The 18,068-nt window shown below is 43.0% G+C and overlaps 1 protein-coding gene across 10 annotated transcripts in view; it reads right to left on the reverse strand.

Moving 5' to 3' along the window:
* KALRN (kalirin RhoGEF kinase) overlaps positions 1–18,068 on the reverse strand; it is a 495,524-nt gene that overhangs the window by 16,281 nt on the left and 461,175 nt on the right. For 7 of the 10 annotated variants that reach the window (XM_082764116.1, XM_082764115.1, XM_082764119.1 and 4 more), the window contains 4 exons: positions 15,764–15,935; positions 11,155–11,393; positions 9,996–10,243; positions 6,654–6,777 (listed from right to left, as the gene is read on the reverse strand). In XM_082764116.1, the coding sequence (XP_082620242.1) occupies positions 6,654–6,777; positions 9,996–10,243; positions 11,155–11,393; positions 15,764–15,935 (783 nt within the window). Of the gene's footprint in view, positions 1–6,404; positions 6,489–6,653; positions 6,778–9,995; positions 10,244–11,154; positions 11,394–15,763; positions 15,936–18,068 lie in introns of those variants that run through there. The other 3 variants (XM_082764122.1, XM_082764123.1, XM_082764121.1) reach the window with 2 other exon arrangements.

Genomic DNA, 18,068 nt, shown 5'->3' on the forward strand with positions numbered 1-18,068 from the left:
CCTTAACAGAGCTTATCTGTTATGCATATGCACACCCTGCATAAGTGCATCACAAACAGGACAGACAGTGTTTTTCCCCACTTTTGCCGACTCGTGAAGCTGGACTGCCAACCAAGCCCTCCATAAAAAGAGCCATGCTTTAGCTAAACAGCAGAGGGCATGTTTACTCCAAGGCAAGCAGCTCGGCATTTGGTAAACACCTCCTAGCACTTCTTGCTCATCAAGTTAAAATAAAATATTGAGTCATTCGCACATGCTGGTAGCAAAGCCAGCAGCAAGCTCCTTGCTCCTTCATTTTCATTTAAAAAAGGAAAAAAAAAAGTAATGGTTCTCAGAAAAAAAAAAAAAAAGAAAAAGAAAAAAAAAAGAAGAACTGAAGAAGAATTAAACCAATTGCAATTTACAAGAAAAGATATATTAGTTTCTCTCTGATCAGGTCAACTTCTAATGTGAAAGTTTTAGGGGAAACAAGTCTCCTCCCCCCCCCCCAAAAAAAAAAAAAAAAAAAACAAGAGAAATCCCTCGATAAGTAGAGTGAATAAGGATCCCCGCTGTATGTGGGTAGGTGCCACCAATGGGAGAAATTATTTAAAATGAAAGAATGGTACCTGATGAAACATCCCCCAGCACCAGGCCTTTGGTGGGGAAGGGGGATGCCTTCTGGCACCCGGCATGGATGGGCTTGGCTGCTGCTGAGAGGAGCCACAGGAGATGCTGGCTGTGTCCCATGGGTCTGTAGATAGCAGGAGTCCTTTTCCCTGAATCAGGCTCCAGCTGAGGTGCTTCAATAGCTGAAGCTGTGGGGTGTCCCTGCTTTTGAAGGCTACCACACCGTGTTGTGGCACCCTATTGTCTTCTTGCAGATTAGCAGATCACTTGTTCCTCTTCTGAAAGCTTAACTACAGCACCTGTGCTGCCAACTGGCTTGACACCTGATAAGCTGCCTGCCCACTCCATCTCAGCATCCCTGTCTACCCAGGGCAGCGGGACTGGTATTGCCTGTGGAGACCACCCCAGGGACATTGGAAGCTCTCAGGATTGCGTTTTTTCGTGTTGCATCTGTGATAAGAGTCTCTTCCCAGAGTAAGGCTGTTCTGTACTATGCACACAGACATGGGAAAACAATCTGTACCTGGATAGGCTTTCTTACCAGTATTGTCTGAGAACAGAGAGAGTATGTTAGATATGCTCTGGAGACGGAAAACTCAAGGCAGAGGGATGAAGGCATTTGCCTAAAGCACTTGGGAATTCCTGGCCTGAGCTGAGAGTTGACGCGAAGCCAATGCTGTATCCACTGAGCTATTGCTTACTCAACCGCTTGGGCCGTGAGGGTGCTAACACGACATTCTTGCCTGCAGTGTGCTCCCAGTGCTGATCTCCCTTGGTCTCTGGGTAGTCTTGAATGTGCCTAAGTGTCATAACTGAAAAAAAATGATGATGAAGCCCAACCTACATACCTTGGCAATATCCCAGTTCACTAACCTCCTGATGGCACTTCCACCAACTCAGGGTGGGCCTGGACTTCATCGCACCTTTGCAGGGCTAAGAAGCAGGAACAAACACACTGGGTGTTGGCTGCCTGTTGGTCAGGATTACCTGCAATGCACTGCAGCTGGCATCGCCCTGTGCAAAACAAGATGTCAGGTCCCTACAGAAGAGGTCTGCTCTGAAGCCTGGAAGCTGAATTTTGTGAGCCTCAGCTTCATCAGGTCTTCTGACTGCTGGGAGGACATCTGCTCAGAGAAGAGACATGTGGCCTGATGGGATCTGCACAGGTGACTTATGACCTCCTCAGCAATATTGAAACCCCAGGAGGTGTTATGACACCAAATTGTACAACAATTAGTTGTGTCATTGTCCAGGACCCCAGACATGGGTGTGGACGATATTCACTGATTCACAAGGACATACACCTTCTTCCCAGAAGGAGAACAGCCTGTCCCTGTGCAATTAGCTACAGACACGTGGAAAGGGACTCTCTGATCTTTCTTAAACATAGGTTACTCCTATCCTTCACGTGGCTACAACTGCTCCTCACATTCCTGTTCCTACACTCCACGTGCCTGACAGGTGACTTTACACCTTCTGTTTTGTGTAACAATTGCACAAAATAGAAACTAGGAAAAAAAAACACAACCCAACAAAACAAAACACCACCATATTTCGTTTCCATTCTTGTCCGCTTTCATTACATATTGATAAACTACAAGAAAAGAAACAGCCACCAAGAGATGCAATTTCTATTCCAAGTTACAAAGAATGGAAAGTTCTCCAGGGCTAGCCTGTCCCTATGCAGATAAAAATATAGTAATAGCATTTTAGCTCTTTGAAAAGTCACTCAAAATTCCAGGTTTTTGCTCTCATTATACGTTCTTCACATTTCTCTCCTTCTTTCTATTTCCCCTTGAAACAAAACAAAGCCAAAGTGCTTCAATAATCTGGAATCTACTGAACAGATCCGTGGTATTTTATAAATAGCAACCAAAGCTGGACCTGAAAGACTGCAGCAGCCGTGGGACTTCATGGATCTATCATGACCAGCTTACTGACTTCTTGCACAGGAAACAGGCTGGAAGTAAAATGCACCAACACTTCCAACTAATTAATATGGCTTCGTTGCATTTAGAGCCTGCTCTCTCTTCTAGCACTGGGAGCATGTTCTCACGTAAGATGGGAAGAGGGATGTCAGTGTGTTAGGGGTGACAGCCCTGTAGGAGAAGCCGGGTGACTCGCCCAAGGCTGTAAGTACAGAGGCCTCCTCCTTAATGACATGGGTAGGCTGCGTGGGCCTCTAAATGGTGGTGTTTGGGCCAGGACACAGCTCTCCTGCTAGCACTCCCACAGACTGTGAAATTGTCACATGCTGAGCCTATGAAACTGTCACAAGCTGAGCCAGGTGTCAGAGCCAGGTCTGCCCCCACCACGGGCAGCTGGTGATGCTCCTGGCCCCTGGAACAGAGAAGGGGGAGCCTGGTGAGAGGCTGGTTTTCACTATGTGCACAGCTTGGGGTAGAGGGTATCACAGCTTTTTAGCAATATATAAGCACGGGACACAAAGCCAGAAAAGTCAGTTGTTTTTTTTTTTCCTGCAAAATATGGTTAAGGATGTACAGCAGCTGCCCCACTCCCTCTGTGTCAGGTACAGCCCCCAGAGGAGACTGAAAACACACTGGCTGATGGAGGATTTGACAGTCCTGCTCTGATACTATGTGCAGGCACAAGCACAATCATGGGACACAAGAACCTGAAAAAGCAAGGGACTAATGTTTCCCCCATGGACTGGGTCAGGTTCAAAGTCTTCATGGTGAGCCTGCCACAGGAAAGGAGCTGGAGGTTGTGATGAATGATGTTGAAAGGGCTTGCCAATGTTGCTTTCCCCTCACTGACAAGCCTTAAAACTGGAACCATCACCAGAGGAGAGGAATTCAGACTAGAAAGAGCCTGGAGAGCCCACCAGCCCTGGGAGCTGCCAGAGATCCAGCTGCAGTTCCTCTGAGAAGAGATTTCGCAGCCCATGCTGAGACCTGTGCTGTGAGGCGTGCTAGCCAGCTGCTCTGCAGCTTAGACATCTCTGCATAGACCTCTTGATGCTCTGTCATCACTGTCTGATTTCCTCCACAGACCTCCTGCCCAATGAAGTCCTGCATCAGGCTCAAGGTGTGGAAAAAGCTTGCCTTGCTTCTGTTTTAATGGGAAAAGGTTTTAGCTCCTGAGGCCTTAATCCAATACATTTCTCACAACACATTTGAAAAGGAGCATCACAACATTCATAATAAAGGGACAAGGAGAACAACTGTGTGGCCAGCAGTGAAAACCCCAGACACTGCAGACTGTGCTGCTACAATACCACTTCTAGGGCCGTTTCCCTCACGCACGTTTTAGCAGCCTGCCCTTGCGCTGCTCCCTCTGGATGGCAATCCTCACCCAGCTCTGTACATCAGGCCTGTGTCTCAGCTGTTTTTCATTCCATGGAGCAATTTCCAATGATCTAAAGCTTACATAGATTTATGTGCAGTAACTGGGCACTGCCTTGTACCAAATACATATATTTCTAGTTGTTACCTGTGATTGGCAAAATGCTTTTTGAAAATGCAAAGACACTCCTAAGAATAATGGAGCTTTAGTGGCAAATATCATTCAATCTCCAGCATGTCAGCTGGGTCAAAAGCTTTCCTTTAACACACATCCTTTTCTCAAAGATGTATTTACTGATGCCAACACAATTACAACAGAAGAGAACCTGCAGGTTAATAGCTGAGGTGGTACATCCCAATACACTTCTGCTGTTTTTTAACCCCAAGAGGAAGGTCAGCTTTCTTTTGTGTGACGTTTGTAGTGCAATCTGGCTAACAGCTTCCTGGAGGTGCGATATCCCTCTTCTCCAATGACCTGCTCTACTATCTCTGCAAAATCATGGAGGTCTTGCTGAACCTTTTCCTCGCCTGTTTCAGTAGGAAGCCTCAGCCGTGGTACAATGTACACAGGTGTTTAGTGTGGTCACCATACACAGAAAAATGGGCTCTGCAAGATATTAATTGAGAAGAGCCAGACATGCAGCTCTCATGATTTTAAGTTCTTTCTGACTCTCTCAGCAAGGCATGTCTTGGTCACTCCACTAAAATCGGTGGCTTCACACTGGAAATAAAGAGTCGTGTAATGCATCACAGGTTGGGTCCACTTATCTACAGTCTTATCTATGATACAGGTACATAAAAGCAACTAATTTTACCAAGATCTTTCAGTACCTTTACAGAAATGCAATTTCCCATTTTTTAAGTGACATCAACTTCTAGGGAAAAAACAAAACAAAACAAAACTTTTCTTTTCTGATCTAGATTTAAAGCACCAGCTTGGTGCAACAACGTTTGCTCCAGTAATTCACAACACAAGCCTGACTAGCAGCCCAGCATGTGTTGCCAGGACAGTGGGTGTTTTTAAAATAGAGAGCTGCTGCATTTACTGGTAGCTGACAGGCATGCACGATCATTTCATTGAGAGAGGTCCCAGGTGGGAAGCAGCGACTGAGGGCGGCTTTGTAAGCCTCCAGCTCAGCAAGAACTTGTTCCTCAGCTTCCTCCACTGCTGCTATCACAAAGGCAGCCTGAACTCCAGTTCACTGGTTGGCAAAAACAGAATTGGTGCTTTGTGTGACTCATGTTTAATTGGCACATATGTCCATGAGCGATGCAGACCCACCAGCTCCCCTTCCAGCACAGGCATTTCAAAACAGGCACATGTTCTTGGACAAAAATAATGACAAGGATGATTGTCTCTACCTCCATGCTAGTATTGGGGTCAAGGTCATCACACTCTGACTCCTCTGAGCTGTTTGTCTCCTTGTTTGGCAGCATGAAGAGGAAGAAAGAGAACAAGAGATTAGAGGAGAGATTGGTTAGACAGGGCAGAGCAGCAAGGAGTTGTGAGCAGCATGGGGATGGATAACAGGACAGAATATGTTCCAAAAAAAACCCAAACAAAACAAAACCCAAACCCAAACCAAACCAACAACAAAACAAGAGAAGCAAAGGCAAAGACATGCTTTTGCCAGAGGAAAGGTAGTGATTCTGCAAGTCGTTCGGGCAGTACAGCAGCAAGGAAGCAGGAGAAGGAAGCCCCGTGACCACCATGCTGCAGCAGCTGCTGCCCTTAGCTCTGGGTGCGAGGGGCAGCCGGGTGGCAGTGGCAGGGCTTCTCTTTGCACATGCCATCTGTTTCAAGAGGCATACATGAGGGAAAGCCTCCAGAAAGGAAAACACTTAATCATGGGCTCTCCTGGAGAGGGGTGGATCCATAGTACATGCTCAAGTGCTTTCCTGCATCAAGGCTGGGCTTTGGTTGTGTCAAAACCACAACGAGTATTTGTTTGCTTGCCTCTGCTGGGAGGGATAGCCCCAGATTAGTCCTGAGCAGGCCTCATGGCTGGTTTATAGAGATGGATCCTCTCAATTGGAGCAGAGAAGTCAGGCACTCAATGCAGAAGATGGAGCTTAACCCCACCGTTCTCAACCTTTTCCACACTGGGAGATCTCAGAGAGAGAGAGAGAGACACGGACACACACACACACGGACACACACAAAACCCTCTCCTGGCAAGACCAAGTCATCTCTTCCCTGTCTGGTGATATGGAAATAAAGAGGTCATTCAGACCATCTCCCCACAGTGAACTTCTTTAGCATCTCAAGGTTGAGAGCCCCTTATCATAATATGTGGGGAAATATTGGCCTGAGGAAAACTTGTCAACATTAAAAAGGCAGTCATTTCACCCAGTGGCTTTCTCACCGCTGCAGTTGCTCTGATGGAGCTGCAGATTGGTCTAGATCAGAGGAAAGTCATTCACTGTTTTCAGTTATTTACAGAACAGTTATTTAACCTCATACATAGTCTTTTAATGAAGATTACTTACTTGTGTATGGGATGCCAGGAAAAAGAAAATGAAAAACAAAGGCTGCATTTTATCTTGCATGCAAAAATCCTGCTAAAATGGATACTACAAAAAAAAAAAAAAAAAAAAAAAAAGATAACTGAAGTGGAAAAAAACAAAAACACAACCCAAAATTGCCGCCCCCTCCCTCTCTCAGGAGAGGATGTTATAGGGGGTGAAAAGGATGGGAAGCAGGAGAGTGGCACACAGCTTTCCGTTGGCCTTACTCACTTTAACAGAGACTTTGTTCCCCAGAATATCCTTGGATTTACGAGGCCCATTGGCTTCATTTTTGCCACTGCTCTCCTTTTCCGCCCGCTTTCTCATGCGCAGGGTATGCCATGAACATGACTTCCTGTTGTACCAAAAAACGCAGCAATCAAATGGCAAATCATAGCAGGAAGGAAGGATTGGGAAAGGAGAACCAGCATCCACATTTGTGATTACTGCAATTCCCTAGAAGGTGGAAGCCACCGGCAATACGCCTATCTCTACTTGAGCAATGAGAGTTGAAGTTAAAAAACAAACCAAAGAGTTCTGCAAAGCAGATGTTGTGCCACACTTGCTGTTTAAATGCATGGAGCAAGAAAAAATATCCCATGATGGAAGCAGGCAACTAGAACTCGATCAGCTGGTTTCAGGGACTTTGTCTTGCATTGCCACAAACAGAGACTTATTTTGTTTTTGCTATAGTTAATAGGTCAATTCAGTCCTCAGTCTTGTTGGTTAAAAGCAACAAATGTAATAAATGAGAACCATCTTCATAGATTACTTTGTTGAGCAAATAAAAAGATTTAAGAAATTGAAGGTGTTGCTCCCTACATGTTACTCAGAACACGAATAGCTCAGAAAATGGGAGCTACATCACTAACTTTCCAAGAGATAAGTACTTTCCTAGAATGACAAGCTCTGCTCTGCTTCTCAAGACCAATAATTTCCCATTAGTGTAATAATTGATTTTGCCAATTGGGATAGAGAGGACATCAATCAGTCCATGCTTTTTGACTAGAATCACAGCAGGCATGATTTCCAGAATATTTTTCACCCCTCATTACTGTGCCTGTGACCTTACTCTTGGAAAAAAGAAAAAAAAAGATCATGTCACCCTTTGTAAGAGCAATGCTGTGTCAACAACAGAAATTGCATATCAAAGCAGACGTAAAAAAATCAAGAAAACAAAACAAAACATTTCTCAATATGGAATTCATTTGGTTTAAATAGTGGGCAGGTGGGGGAGGATTTGGGAAGTGGTATGTTGTCCAAAGCTGAAAGCTCTCGAAACAGCAGTGTGATGAGCTGGGATCCAGGTTCAAAGCATCTGCCCACCTTTAAGTCATGCAAATTTTATTTGCATGTTTTAAGCCCAATGTTTGGCACATGTCATGTCACGTCTACAGTACCTTGATACATTTTACAAAGCAAGTTGCATGTAATCCAACGATCACCTGCGATGCCAATAAAATGCAGTATGTTAGCAAGGTAGGACTTGAAGGACACCCCACACAGCCGATGCTCCCCCATGATCACTGATGATGATTCATAAGCATCTTTCTGTATTTCAGCACCTGACTGGAGCTGTACAATAGCTCATTTTTTAAAAAGTAAACCCAAGGGCCTCCCAGGAACTGGCTGCACTGATGTAAGACCAAAATGGTTCATGGTGACTGTTTCTGGTGTGGCAGCACTGTGGGCCAGGTGCCTACCAGTGGCATGGAGCTGGTGGCTGGCAGGGGCAGTTGTGTTTTGGCACAAGGAGCACCAACACTCCCTGCACACCCTGGCTGGACAGGAAGGATGGCTTGGTATTTGGGCATTTTTGGGGGGAGGTCTGCATTAGGTGTGCAGACCAGGGGGCATTATCCAGCACTTTGGCACTGTTATATTTTCTTTTATGACATGATAAAGAGTCAAGGATGTGGCTGATGGACTCCCTGACCCTCACCTATCATGATGCTAACACTACTGGATTGAACACATATTTTGTGTATAGTATTTGTCAACAGAAGAAACAGTTTTATTACTTTTAACTCCCCGTGATCTGGCAGTCTAGACAGGGCTGAAAACAGCTGCATTTTTAACCCATTGGATTTATATTAGAAAGTCATTCAGGCTTCTTCTTAGTTGCAGGGTTGTTTTAGCTCTGAGTCCGAAAACATGATTTAAGACTGAGAGAGAAGTGCAATACATGTGTCTTTCAATTCTGGTATTCCTTCCTGGCCCCAATTCATATGACTATATTGCAGAATTTGACTGCACAGCTGCCATGAAATCAACATCTTCCACCAGGAGCCCAGTGCTGGGGTGAATGTAAAGGCACATGTTTGCAGACTGTGGTTAGAGGGGAACCCAGGAATAGCTGTGGCACACGAGCAAGAGATGTGCTGAGCAATTTTTTTTTGGCTTAATATTTCATTTGCAATAGCATTCAGTAGTATTCCTGAGATCACCGACTGATGGGTCAAGTCACCGTATTTCTTAACTGAGTCTTTAGCAGATACCAAATTACTACTTTTAGGGAATCTCACAAAATCTTTCCTCACATTCAGTTCTTCACCTCAAGGCACTCACATAAGATAACAGAATGTGTAGCATACACCACGCATTACCAAGTAGTCATTTTAGATGTTAAAAGAAATCAATCGGTATTACTGAAAAGAGGGTTGTACCTTCTGTATTTAATACCAAAAAACCACTTTCTTGCATTAGTCATTTCAGACTGACAAATTTCTAAAAATCAAAAAAGAAAAATATATATCCACACATTTGTTAAATAAACAACAAAATGTTATAAACAAAACAAAACTAAACAAAAAAGGGTCAAACTAGTTCTTTTACCTCATTAAAACATGCTCATGGTGAAAATTTATTTTACATATTTAAAATAGTACATTTAAAATTAGTTACATTACAGGTACAATGATGAACATTGCGACTATCCATTATATTGCACAACCTGACTTCATCAATATGAGTTTGTTTCTTTTCTTTCTTTTTAAATAGTGCAAAATACTTTATACAGGAATGTACTTGGATGGGGGTCTTGCAAACCAAAAATATTTTACAAAAGTTACTGCGAACAGAAAAAAAAGAACAAACCAAAACAAACTTAAAAAAAAATAAATGATACAAGCTGTACAAGGAAATTGCCATAGACAACAAAATCTCTCCTCTTAGAGAAGCGAACCTCAGTCCAACTCAGGGCCTGATTATTTTTTTGCTAGATGCTGTTATAACCAATATATAGATTAGTAACTTAATACAACATAAATATAAGTCCAGTCCAAGCAGGTCCATGTTGGTGTAAAATGGTGTAATGTAAAATACATCTTTAACCATTTATGGATTTATTTCTCTCCAAAGTATAAACAAAACCCCACAAAACAAAAATAAGCCAAACCCAAGCTATCCACCATGGCTGCCCGATGCTGGGGATTGACCACTCAACTTGTTCCAATGGCACTGTGGATAAAAATCAGCAGGAATTCCCTACCATTTGGGTTTGTTTATTTTTACTTATTTTTTTTCCTCAAAAAATCCACATAGTGCTCCCAGCGAAGCCAACATGGCACTTACTTGATGCTTCCGTCGCTACTATCTGTGGTGGATTTAGTGAGGGGAGCCAAGATATTGCCAGGGATCCATCCTTCAGCAGCCGGAGAGTGGTCGTTTGCAGGCTGGTACACCAGGAACATGTTCTGCTGGTTGATAGCGAGGATCTGAACCACCTCTCCTTGATTCACACAGATCTCATCCTCCTTCAGTGCATAGTAATCTTTAATCACAACCATGGAAGAGGTCCCATTGCACCCTCCCAATTCAGTCTGTGGAAGTGGACACAAGAGAAACCTGGTGAGCAGGTGGTGCTGAGGAACCTGCCTTTTCTGGCAGCAGCCACAGAAAGCACTTCATTCCCAGCCTAACTGCAACAGGGAAAAAGATACAAAACGCATGCAAGTTCACATAGGTAGAGAAGGATTTTAAGCATCAGCAGGAACCTGATACAAACCAACCTCCTGCTTCAGATTAGATTTCACAGCTGTTCTGAAGGTGACGGTGCCCTAGCAGTGTACTCATTTGTGTGGTATTGCAGATGAACTACCTGTGCCGAACCAAATGCAGGGAAAGACCAATGAAGGCTCACATTAGAAACCAAATGAATACTCACACATTTCATTGATCTTAAATATAGGTCGTATTGGAAAGTGGCTTTGGCCAACCGCAGCCAGCAGCTGGGTCCAACCACCACTGACAGTTACTGCTTCCTTGGTGGTTTGTGGGAATAGTGTTGGGTTAGTGCACACGCACCTGGATTACAACCTTCAGCTGGCATCCTTGGAGCTGTTACGTGAGAAAAGGTCTAAACTATTTAAACCATCGGGGTAGACCTCTTCAGGAATGGGTGGTTAATGGATATTAAAGAGGTCTGAATATTGCTGTTGGTGATACTGCAAATGGAAATTCATTTCACCAAGTCTGCAAACGTAGTGCCCTGAAGAACACTGGGGTCAGGGCTCCAGGCAGGTTCTTTTCCAGATTTCCAGCTGAAGAGCCACCTGCCTGAATGCCAGAGCTTTCACAGTCTCCATTTAACTTCAAATCACATTTCACACCATTGCTTCAGTATGTTGATTCCCGTTGACCTGGTTAGCTGATAATTAAAGCTAACGTCACCGATAGTCTATCATACAAGAAATGGACTATGAGATCATGTTTTACCAGATGAGTTCAGTACCTTGCTTTGTTCGTACTTGTCTCCGGGCTGTGAATGTTCATACCCTGTGCTGCCGTTGGAGGTAGATATCTTCAGGGGTGGGAGAGAGGGATTACGGCTTGTAGCCTTCAAAGGCTTCTCAGACCCTACTGGAACAGAAGAATAGGGTCTGCTGTTGGGCTGAGAGACCCTACCGGTCTGGGGTCTCAGCACTGCTGAGCTACTTTCTTTGCGTTGGTACTCTATGGGAGACTGTAGCGCTGCAAAAGAGGACAAGAATTAGTGATATGCTTTCAATGACATTGAAAAGGGATGTAGGGAGTGTATGGGGTGACTCAATTGGAGCAGATACATAAATTGCAAAACAAACAGGCACAGAAAAGGCCACCCATGGAAGCACATGGCATGTTCACAGCTAGACAGGATGCAAGCGTGTCACGCTGTACTGTGCATGAACTGAACGCAGCAGTCCATGCTACTGGGAGGAACAGCTTCTCTAACGAGCACAGTGGGCTAACTCATTTGCCATTCACAGTACACGTAATTGCACTCAGCTTCTTTGAAATTGTACAAATGAAGTATCAGAAAAATAATCCTGAAAAAAAAGTCTGAATAAGAGATGTACAGCTTTTTTATACTGAATTTTGCTTATCATCAGGAAACACAGATTAAGACCCATAAATCTGATTTGTGTATTCCCATGAGAGCTCGACTACTAAATTATCTTCAAATATGCTGCACTGAAACTTTTCTCCCTATGTACTTTCTGTATTAACTGCTTTGGCTCAAAGAAACCACTGGAGATGACCAGCAAGCTAGGAAGTATAGATTGTACAACGATATCAAAACCAGCAGCCCTGACCTCTCCAGAAAACACCCAAAAAGCAATATTAAACAGCTTCACAAGCCTTTAAAAAAGACTGCTTGTGAAAGAGTACATTTTGTAGTCATGGATAGAGCTTACACTCTGGGAAAAGGAAGGACAAAAATACCAGATGGTGAAGAATTTGATATGTTTGGAGGAGAAGGGACAAGGGCTGGGACTCACATGGGATGGGAAAGAGACAGATTTACTAGGCTCAGACTCCCATCCCCAGACCTATGGGTTTGTTTTCTGCATGTCATGTGGCTTTAATGGCTGATTTATAGGCAGTTAATGCTGTGTACATGCACCAGACTAAACCTACTGGAATGCGGAGAGACTAGTCTAGCAGGAGGCAGACAGGAGGACATAATGTCACAGCATCGGCCCAGCCAGGGAACCACAACAGAAGGAATGTCTTTCCCAACAAGAGGAAAAGGAAAGACAAACAGAAAGGCTCAGCACCACACAACATACTCTCTAACGTTCCCCTTCCAGAGAAAGGCAGGGCTGGTCCAACAAGAAACCACTTGATACTAGAGAATGAGACTGAAAAAATCAACACGGCCAGACCACTGTTTTCTTCAAAAGCACACATTTTAACGTAGATCTGTAGCAATCTGGAAGATTAATTGGCTCAAAAGCCTATGCAGTGACCCTTGCCACAGAAGTGACTTGTGTTTCTGCCACAGGGACTACCCATTTCACTCGCTTACCTCAACAGCCGCTGAAAATGCTTTGGTCCTGCTGCAGATCAGCCATTGAGGAGGAGGAGGGTTGGGGACATCTTTGACAGTGATTTTGACAGTGACATTTTTCTAGTATATATAGCAGATTAGGCTGCAAGATCTTTAGCAATAAGGCCTGAATTAGTACTCCTCTATCTTGAAACAATATGTCCTAATCAGTGCCTTTAAAGGGTGCTCAGCTTGGAGCCCACTGGTGGCTACTAATTCCACAGTTAACTATGACAATGATGCCTGGCTTCCAGTCTCCTATTCAACATCTGTTAGCATTCTTTCAGGCTTCTGGCAAAAATCAATGTTCGTGTACTTCCTCTCTCAAAAAAACAAAAAACAAAAAACAAAAAACAACACAAAACAAAACAAAACAACAACAAAAAACTCATAAAACATGATAAAAAAAAGTTACAGATCAATGGCATTTTTCATAAGAAATACATCCATTGGTGACATATTTTCTTTACACCTTGCTTCTTAAAAGCAGAAGTAGAGAGCAGTCACTACAGGCAATCATTTGCTGCACAGTCTGTTTCTCAAGCTTAGCAGCGTTTGTTATTCCAGGGGAAAATATGAAAAGCTTGAATATCACAGTGTAATTGCACCAAGTTTTACGTTTATAAACTGACTACGCAAATACTATGGTTCGTGCATGGTGCCTTACTCTCTAGGGCTTCCCAGTTAAAGACAGAAAATCAGAGACAGCTTGGGTAAGAACTCACAGGGAATATCTTGTTATTAAGTTTACATAGCATTGGCTCAGTGTGGATTTAATATGATTTTAAGGACAGAAAACATCCGCTTTAATGAAATGCAAAGCTAAAGAACGTATTTAAAGATTAGTCAGCCTCAATGAGATTACCTCCTAAAAGCCACTTAAATTGTTCTAAACTGGACAAGCTCTACTGGATACAGTATCACTTTCTTGGATCTTATTTATAGGTTTAAAGTAAATCCTTAAGCTTGTGTTTTAATATAAATCTATTTTTATTTCTAGCTTTAGAGATACTGAATATTTTATTCCTAACCCATCATGTTCCTTGCTGGTCTCACAGAACAGAGGCTAAACAGGGGCTATAAGGATGCTTCAGTAGAAAAAGGTACTCACAGGGAAGTAAGTCCTGGTAGGACAGGGGGGGAAGAAAAAAAAAAAAAAAAAAAAAAAGGAAAGACAGACATGGAAGGGATACAAAATCACTGCAGTAGTGTCTATGGAGTCCTCACTAGGTTTACAGAAAAATTTCTGCAGCTGAGCATTACTGGAACTTACTTTTATTCCAATAAGCCCTCATTCAAAGTCAACTGCACTGACACAAAACCTGCAAGTTTTGGTATCAGCCAGTCAAACAGGAGAATTCAAGCTGCTCATCTTACCAATCTCTTCAAGGAATCATTTTACAGTGACTATATGAGGTTCTTTCAATTCTGAGTCATGAAAATCAAACATCAAGCTTTGGAATCACATGAAACACTCTCTTCTCAGCTCAGCCATAGTTTTCAAACTTCCACAAACATCCTTTGTAACCCTTTCCTATTTAACTTTTGAGACGCAAAACTATGCTAAATTCAAATTAACATATATATATATATACACTCACACATACACAACTCCACAATGAAGAAAAGAGAAGTTTTGTTTGGATGTGAATTGAAAGAGACTCTTCAGATTTTGCAACAAAAAATCCACAAGCAGAACACCACAAATCTAACAACTTGTGCCAAGCCAAAATATTTTGATTCAAGCTAGTAAATTTCTTTATAGATCATGTATTGAGTTTTTAAATATCGAATGCTTTTTAATTTAATTTATTTTTTTTTTAAATAAGCTGTTTTGAAATGAATAGTACAAAACAATTTTGAAATGAATAGTACAAAACAATTCTGGAAGCTTCCAAAGAAATAATTCCCACTTTCTTGCTTCCAAACAAACAAAAAGAGATACTATTTTTAATTTTTGACTCTAGTCCTGGTTGCTTCTCTTTCCTTTACCCAATTGTGAGCATGAACAAACTGAAATTGTTAACTGAATGGTTCCTTTTTATTTTCAAAATCTACACTTTTGTTGATCATGAATGTATTATTATTAAGTAGAAAGACTATTTTAATTTGAAATAGTATTTCAAACAACCCTGAATCTATTCTTAAAGCAGAGCTGACATTTTGAAAAGACCCCTGTTCATGCAGAGCTCCTGTAGTTACCACGGGAAACAAGCCCAGATGTTTCCTTGCCCTCTCTTTTTTTTGTTGTTGTTATTGTAAGCAGTTGCTGCCCCATGGAGTTTAGTATGGGGGCGGATGGATGGTGAGGCAGCCTTCATCCCACCTCATATCCTCAGTTTGTAGCACATGGTGACATTAAATAAGAGGCTCCTGGGGATATGACTTGCTCTGACTAAGTTGCAGATACTGTGTTGATACAATGGCATCCTGGTTTTGACATGGTCTTGGGAAGAGATGCGATTTAAAGCCTCTTTACAGAATAGAAAGCAGCAGGTGATACAGCCTTGCATTTTTAAAGGATCTTGCACGAAAGTACCACCACAGCATGTAACGGGGTGGGGGGGGGGGGCTTGAGATCTGAACATGAACCTGACTGATGCAGCAGGTCAACCACACAGCAACCCACCACCAAGCTGCCAAAATCAGCCCACAAGACACCACTAATCGAGGCAGGCCAGAACGACCTGCAGTCTTTAATGCAGGAGGAAGCTCCAGCAGCCTCCGGCTTGGGCTCCAGGGCAACCCAACAGTTCATCACAGGCTTGCCCCATCCTCTTTCACCATCCCACTCAGCTGATCTGGCATGCAGGACTGAGACTTCCACACTGTTACTGAGGTGGTCTCTTTTAACACCAGCTGTCACTTATGACAACTTCTTGCATGTACCGGGCTCTCATTTTCTCCATGGGATTTTCCTTATGAAAAATAAGTTGCTGAATGTTTTCCTTACAGAGGGACCAAAGTTGCAAAGATTATGAGTCCCATTAGCATCACAGTTTGGGAAACATCACAAAGATCATGTACATACCATTTAGGAAATCTCTTTGTGTGTCCAAAACCTGGTTGATGTCCTGTACCCAAGCTTGCTGAATTTCTGGATTAGCTGCCTGTAAAATAACTCTCTCTGATGTTTCCCGGCTCATCAGAGCAAACTTGCAAGGATCATTGTCCACATTTTCTTCAATGATAAGGTAGTTCATCTGAAATAAGCCAAGGTAAGCATGTGTTACATGGAGCACGATTTAGCATTACGCAAGAATCAGAATAAAATTGTTGTGAGAAGTTCCTGACAATAATTGAGTCCAGTATCAGATTGTAAGATTATAGTCAGAAGAACTTGTCTCATAGATTTAGGCAGATATATCTTAAGCTGAAATATGATGCTTAATAGAGCTGTTACAGATGTACCAGACATCCATCTGCCTTGTCTTCAATTACAATTTCTATTTTAAGGTGACACAGACTTGACTGATGTGCTAAAAAGTTACTGTGACACAAAAACATAATTAAGCTGTTCCTATTACGATGTTAATAAGGTCTATCATTCCCCCAATTTAAATGAGTTTACATTTCTTATCCTCCATGGGAAGAAAGTCTCAGTCTTTAGACTATTTTAAGACTGGAATGGACACTGTACAGGGATATACCAAAAAAAAAGAGCAATTCTCCACAGATGCTGCAATGGATCTTATTTCTAGAGGATTACACCATCAACTGTGTGCAATCACTTCACTTGACTGTAGTCACAGATACTCTTCCTGGAAATCTCATGGATGGCAATTTCAGCTGCTGTCCTGTAGGATACCTTGTCCTTGTGAGGTATCTGAGTAAGTGTACTCTTAACTTTGAATTCTCCTGAGTTATTCACATCTGTGATAGTAAACAAGAGTAGGCTGGCATATCCTTTCTGCTTTAGAGGGCAATTTGGGGTTACTATAATGGAATCATGACAAGTTAATTTACAAGATAGTGACTGAAACACCCATCCATGCGACTTCACAAGTTAGTCCCATGCAGGCAAAAAAAAAAAACAAAAACACAAAAAAATACCAACCCACAAACCAAAAAAGCTGGGTCCTCACTGTTAAAGAGAGACAGCTCTGAAGACTAAAATCATCACATCCCTCTAGGTCTCTCTCCTGTTGCTCCGAACATCATTCAAGGTATGGAGAAATTTACCCCACATCTGAATGCTGTCCAGCACACAAACTGCAAGACAGATGGAGCCTCTTCCCTCTCTTCTGAGGGTCCCTGTGGAGTTAGTGGGACAGGCAGAAACTCTTCTGACATGAAGACAAGGAAAGGGGTGGACAGTGAGCCTGGCCAGTGCCTCCTCTGAGCTCTTGCTCTTCTGGCTGACAGCCAAAGCAAGCAAGTCAATCCTGGTATGACTCTAAGAAAAGGACTTGCAGGTCAGAGTCCCACACCTACTGTTTGTGTCTTGGGGAGACGCATTTACCAAGGCTACCCACGTAGGTATTTTGAAACCTTGAAAGGTATCCAACTGAGAAATGTGCAAGAAGGGATGTGCTATTTCTGAATGCCAACTTTAAAAAGGGCTCTTTGCTAATGTAGGACATCACGATGAAGCTTGTGTCATGGCCTGAGTGTGACAGACCTTGGAGAAAAGTATTTGGGAATCTAATCTCCTTGGCAGACCTGAATGGCTCCATCTGAAGTCATATGCACTTCTTACTCTAACAGAGAGGCCTCAGTGCTCAGCAGTGGCTGTGACACAGAGGAATTAAATGAGACCTCTGGCACTGGCGAGGTTCTTCTGCTGTGTGGGAGGATGTGCTCAGCGGAGAAACAGCCCACATCTCTCAGGGAGTGTCTCCCAGGAAGCTGGACAAGTGTGACTGAGGACAGTACTGAAGCATTGCAATGGCCCACGTGCCATAAGATGGCTAGGCAGCCTGGTAATTGCTGCAAAGATAGCAAGGTAGCAAAGAAAGCAGGTAAGAGCCAATACAGGGAATGGTCCTATCCCTGTAGGAAGGCACGAGAGCAAAGCAGAGGCAGCCAGAAGCTGAAGCAGGGGCTGGGAGCAGGCTGTGAGTGCTTTTGGTGCACAGACTCCCTGCTGCAGTGGGGGAGATGCACATGGAGCCACGGGGGATCCCACATTTGCTGCAGGCACAGAAGAACAAGCTGTTTGCCAAATGGAAGAAAACAGGGACTGGAAAATTGTCACACAGAAATTTTAAAGCAACTCAGGCACTGGGAACAGCATTATGTTCATAAGCTGTTTAACTAGAAAAGCAACCCATACCCTTGAGGCAAGCTAATTTTATTGACATTAGAAGAGATTTATTTTTCTCTCTTTATCTACA

The sequence above is a fragment of the Aythya marila genome, assembly GCF_965140915.1.
Source record: "Aythya marila genome assembly, chromosome: 6".
In the NCBI taxonomy this organism is placed as follows: Eukaryota; Metazoa; Chordata; class Aves; order Anseriformes; family Anatidae; genus Aythya; species Aythya marila.